Here is a 6276-nt window from a genome sequence, read left to right on the forward strand (position 1 = left end):
AAGAGGAGAAAGTCGCAAAAGATAAAGTTATGCAGCTAAGTCCTCTCTTTATGAGTATAATATTATGCATGTAATGAAATAGGCTAGTATAACACTTAGCCTATGTTGCTTTCTATGCTATTACACATAGGGTGACAATATTCCGTTTTCTGTCCAACTAGCTTACATAACATTGGATATAATTTCACAGTTTCATCATGATAATGTGTGTAGCCTGCAGCAAAACGATTACAACCTAACTAGCACATTATTGATTTGGTTAACGTTCATTGAGGTGACATCATAAAGGTATTCTGTGGTTGTATTCACTAGGTCCTGAGTTCAGTCAGGGGKATTTCCAATGCTGTAGGCTGACTTAAAAGATGTCTATATTATGCTGATATTTTGTATCTTTTGTGATATATTGAGTCTTTTGGGGTGTCTTATGCCTAGAATTAACCAAGGAGGTTGTATGGTTCATTTGGTTCCTATTCTGAAAGTTTGATAAATTGTGCATCCCCCAATACTGTCAACCAAGTGTCAAGATTACATTACCCATCCCCCAACACTGTCAACCAAGAGTCAAGACTACATTACCCATCCCCCAACACTGTCAACCAAGAGTCAAGACTACATTACCCATCCCCCAATACTGTCAACCAAGAGTAAAGACTAAACCAATTCACCTTGGTGGTGTGCAGACTGGTTTTATATTATTCTTAACGATTTCACACAAACCAGAAAAAAATGCAACAATATGTCTGTGAAACTATATATTCACAGTATTATGAATTAATTGTGGTTTATTTAGTAGTATTTCATAGTGTGACGGATTTTACTAATTGCATTAGTACTGTACAAAGTTAGAGGTGCGTTATTTGATAGATTCCCCCGCTCCCCCCACCTCGGGTTTCCAGTGGGGAGACCTGAGGTCAACCTACCCCCGCCCCCTCCCCATCTCGTACTTCTGGGTGGGAGACCTTCCCAGGCAGTAGCCTGCCTAGCTCACAAACTAGAATCAGGGCACCCACTCCGACAAGGTTATTTGACCCACAGTCCCACACGGTGACATGATATCATTAACGTGACGTGCAAATGAGCGATAGAAAACCGATCGCACAAATGTCACCATTCCAAATGTTTTTGTGTGGGCTTCCCGTGCCGACCCCGGCAAGACGCCMCCCTGGGCGGCTGCCCATGTAGCCTATACCTAAATCTGCCACTGCTCCCAACTACTTGTATGAGGTGACCACCTCAAGCTCTAAACCCTCAGAGGTAGTAATCACACCTGTGGGGAGAGGGGCATTCTTCTTACCAAACCACATGACCTTTGTTTTGGAGGTGTTCAGAACAAGGTTAAAAGTAGAGAAAGCTTATTGGCCACTAAGAAAGCTTTGCTGTAGAGCATTTAACACAAAATCCGGGGAGGGGCCAGCTGAGTATAAGACTGTATCATCTGCATATAAATGGATGAGACAGGTTCCTACTGCCTGAGCTATGTTGTTGATGTAAATTGAGAAGAGCGTGGGGCCTAGGATTGAGCCTTAGGGGTACTCCCTTGGTGACAGGCAGTGGTTGAGCCAGCAGATTTTCTGACTTTATACACTGCACTCTTTGAGAGAGGTAGTTAGCAAACCAGGCCAAAGACCCCTCAGAGACACCAATACTCCTTAGCCGGCCCACAAGAATGGAATGGTCTACCGTATCACAAGTTTTGGCCAAGTCAATAAAAATAGCACATTGCTRAGAATCAAGGGCAATGGTGACATCATTGAGGACCTTTAAGGTTGCAGTGACACATCCATGACCTGAGCAGAAACCCGATTGCATACCCTAGAGAATACTATAGACATCAAGAAAGCCAGTCAGTTGATTATTGACAAGTTTRTCCAACACTTTTGATAAACAGAGCAAAATAGAAATAGGCCTATAACAGTTAGGATCAGCTTGATCTCCCCCTTTAAATATAGGACGAACRGTGGCTGCCTTCCAAGCAATGGGAACCTCCCCAGAAAGGAGAGACAGGTTAAAAAGGTTGGAGATAGGCTTMGCGATGATYGGGGKAGCAACCTTAAAGAAGAAYGGGTCTAAACCATCTGYCCCAGATGTTTTTTGGGGGTCAAGTTTAAGGAGCTCCTTTAGCACCTTGGACTAGATAACGCCTGCAGGGAGAAACTTTGTAGCMGGGCAGGGGAAAAAGAGGGAGAAGCATCGAGGATAGTCGCATTAGAAGGGGTGGCAGATAAGGAAATGTTGGACAGGCAAGGAGGCATGGCTGAGTCAAATAGGAATCCTGACCTAATGAAGTGGTGATTAAAGAGCTCAGCCGTGTGATCCTTGTCAGTAAAAACCACATCATTAACATTAAGGGACAAGGGCAGCTGTGAGGAGGAGGGTTTATTCTCCAGGTCTCTAACCGTTTTCCAGAACTTCTTGGGGTTAGACCCACAGAGAGAGAACAGGTCCTTAAAGTAACTAACTTTGGCCTTCCGGATAGCCTGAGTGCACTTATTTCTCATTTGCCTGAACGAGAGCCAGTCAGCCTGAATATGCGTGTGCTAAGCCTTTCACCAAATGCAATTCTTGAGGTGGAGTAACTCTGCAAGATCACGTTCGAACCAGGGGCTGAACCTGTTTTTAATTCTCATTTTCTTGATGGGGTGTGTTTGTTAACAATAACACTGAAAATATCAAAAAAGAAGGGGATCAAGCTGATTCTATACCATTTTACAGAGGCCAGTTCACGAAGGAAGGCTTGCTCATTAAAGTTTTTTATCAAGTGTCTATGACAAATCAGGACATGTCGTTTCACTGAGAAGCCATTACGAACACAGGCTATAAAACAGTGATCACTAAGGTCATTACAGAAAACACCAGACTGATATCTATCAGGATTAGTCCCGAGTGTGGGAACAAACATAGTCTGTCTCACGGTTGGGTAAAGAAAGTTTGTAGTCAACAAAGCATGCAGGAGTCATGAGGCAAATAGCAAAATGCACAAGAAAAAAAAAGATTATTCAAAGAAGTACATTTTCATATATAGACTATGCATTGGTGCTTATGCTATATATATATTTTAATACGATGTGTTCATTAGTTATATTGATATTGCATATAATGCATTTCCCATTTATATTGAACAGACAATATTTTCATTTAAAAACGCGCTTCAAATAGCACGCGCTTTTTGGATTTGTGGTTAGCCGTACAACAACAACAGAAATGGCCTCTTCCCAGGATGTCCACGTCCGAATTTGTGGACAAGAAATAATCAAATATGATCTCGAAATTAAAGCTCTCATTCAGGTACCTATATTTTAATAACAGTTTACATATTTTCTTTATTCATTTTGTGTAATTTCAATTTGTGATTGGGGGACAATTTGTCAGTGTACATTTGGCAAGCTAATCTAGCCTAGCTAATGTTGGCTAGCTAGCTACTGTAATTGTGGAGAGAAAGCAATGCAATAAACTATTAAACAAATGTGGATTATATTGAATTGTCAGTTAAATTTAAAAAAGTATGTATCTTATCTTGCTTAGGACATTAGAGAATGTCCGGGGCCACAGAGTGTGTTGATGGATTTCAACTCCGAAGTAAAAGAGAGATTCAATCAGCTGCGACTGAGAATCCAGGTATGTAATTCAATGCAGTAGTTTAACTTACTTTACATCGCATTCATTGTGATCAGCTAGATAAAACTCTTCTGAACTATACATTCAATTCACAGAATATGGAGCAAATGGCCAAGGAACAAGACAGAGAAACAGAAAAACAAGCCATCTTGAGTGAGACAGAGAGTAATCGTAGACAGATGCTGAGGTATGAGACCAGATTCATATTTAAAATGTCATTGATCTCACAATTCCTCTTGGAATTCCTTAACTGAATATTTTCAAAATATTCCCTCTACAGTAACCAGACAGCTTGGAGGAAGGCAAACCTGGCATGTAAACTGTCCATTGACAACCTTGAGAAAGATGAGCTGTTGTATGGTGGAGACTCCACTGTGCGACAACGGTGTGTGGTGCTCTTCTCTTCACGCACAGCTGCTTTATTAACCCTCTATTTATATGTCCAGTTTCTTATTCCTGCAATCCTCATTCTTCTGCACTTTTTCAAGAAACTTATTAACGTGCAAGTGGAAAAATACCCCTTTGACAGGGTGACAGGGACAGAAAGTTGGAATTGCATTAGAATGAATTGCAGTGTGTGTGTCCTCTCAGAAAAGCAACTAAGGAGAGTTTGGTCCAGACATCCGGTGATATCACAGAGAGCCTGATGAGCATCAGTCGTATGATGGCTCAGTCGGTTTCGCAGAGCGAGGAGACCATCGGCACTCTGGGTAAGAGACTACTCAATCGGGAAGGGAGAACGGTCACAAAATGGGTGCCAATGGTTAGGGCTTGCAGACGTATAATAATATATGCCATTTTGCAGATGTTTTTATCCAAAGCGACTTAGTCATACTTGCAMACATTTTTACGTATGGGTGGTCCCAGGAATCGAACCTACAACCAATCAAATATAAGATATGATAACTTTATTGTCCATTTATCTGAAAATGTATGTTATAATGTTCACATACAAAATACACAAAGTCAATACACTATAGTACAATACAAAAATAGCTGGAAAGTGAGCACACAAATATTCACATAGCCTAGTCCCTTTGGCATACTGCCCCTAGTGTCCCTGTTGGTGCTAGGCTCTGTCCACTAGTCTAGAACACTGCATTTCCAGCACGTATTGTAATTCATGCCAGCAACGCTCTTATTAATCTCGGATAAATGAGTCATTATGTACACATTTTCTCCTGTATGTAGCTACGTCTTCAAGAACAGTCCTGGAAACGGATGAAGAGTTCAAAGCCATGACAGGAACCATACATTTGGGAAGGAAACTGATCTCAAAATATAACAGACGAGAATTAACTGACAAACTACTCATCTTTCTAGCAGTAGCTTTGTTTTTAGCAACTGTCTTGTACATTTTGAAAAAAAGGCTGTTCCCATTCATTTAGAGAAAATTGTGAGCAGTTTCCTGTTCTTAATTTTTTTTTGTCCCTTGATATTTCTGTCCAAAACTAGGTCTGTAATATAACTGCAGGCATGCCTTTCTAACCTTTCAATGGGTTTTTCTTGCCATACAGTCTTGTGCATTTCCATTATGCACCTTCCCCAGACTGTCTGCAGAACTGTGTCAGACTGTTTTATTTTTTATTTTATTTAACCTTTATTTAACTAGGCAACAAATTCTTATTTACAATGATGGACTAAGAACAGTGGGTTAACTGCCTTGTTCAGGGGCAGAACGACAGATTTTTACCTTGTCAGCTCGGGGATTCGATCTAGCAACCTTTCGGGTACTGGCCCAGAACTGTCAGACTGTCTGCAGAACTGTGTCAGACTGACATGCATTATCTATCTATACCACAGAGGAATGACCTTGTTTAAGGGCTCATAGCTGGCAGGGACACTTACATTTTTTTTTATCCCATTGCCCTACTTATTCTTACTGTACAGTATATCTGGAATGTACACCCTGGCCTTAGTCCATATACAGTAAGGAAATGGTTACTGTAGATCAGTATTGCTGATGGAATAGTGTTCCCAAAACARATGAAATTAGCAAATTGTTGTGAGAGAGACTACTTATTGTATAAAAGAATCAACCGTTTTACAACATTTTTAATAAACAAATGTTTAAGTCTCTTTAATTATTGCTAACTAGCTCAAAGATCTGTCTCCACTTTCACATGACATAGGGACAGATATACATTTACCCTAATAAAGTTTAGAAACGTTTGTTTAGGTTTGGTGTGGCTATTATTAAGCTTTAGTTACTCAGGCCTACGATATGAAGGCCGTGCGCCCTGACGCTCCAAATAACAGTTGAACTTGAGGAAGTTTCAGACCTACCAGAGTTAATGCTATAATATAATGCTTATCTTTATACAAAATATTCAGAGAAATTAACAAATTACCCTCCTTCTGTATGTCTATCTGTATAGCAGATGCAGTAGCCATCTGACATTAAGAAATGCATCTCCATCTCTCTGGGGTTAGGCCTAAGCTTCTCTTTGTTTATATATAGGCTATATATATTTATTAAAATATGAATATCATACAATAGACAACTAAGCCTGTAAGTCTTTGCATGCAGTGCCCTGATACATTTAGTGCTCAAATCTGAGACCTGAACTCTGAGGTGGACAATTATTGTTTTAGGAATCGCCCCAGGTTATAGGCTATAAAGTTTTGCATATGCTACACATCGAAACACAAGGAATAGGG

The 6276-nt window shown here is 40.3% G+C and overlaps 1 protein-coding gene across 1 annotated transcript; it reads left to right on the forward strand.

Moving 5' to 3' along the window:
* Positions 1-3175: 3175 nt before the first annotated feature.
* On the forward strand, positions 3176-5787 carry bnip1b (BCL2 interacting protein 1b). Its single transcript, XM_023969191.2, has 6 exons — positions 3176-3285; positions 3523-3615; positions 3711-3802; positions 3896-4000; positions 4207-4325; positions 4807-5787. Exons 1-6 carry the CDS (start codon positions 3202-3204, stop codon positions 5001-5003), a joined length of 690 nt encoding a protein of 229 aa, XP_023824959.1. The 5' UTR covers positions 3176-3201; the 3' UTR covers positions 5004-5787.
* Positions 5788-6276: the final 489 nt, after the last annotated feature.

The sequence above is a fragment of the Salvelinus sp. IW2-2015 genome, linkage group LG23 (genome assembly GCF_002910315.2).
Source record: "Salvelinus sp. IW2-2015 linkage group LG23, ASM291031v2, whole genome shotgun sequence".
NCBI lineage: Eukaryota > Metazoa > Chordata > Actinopteri > Salmoniformes > Salmonidae > Salvelinus > Salvelinus sp. IW2-2015.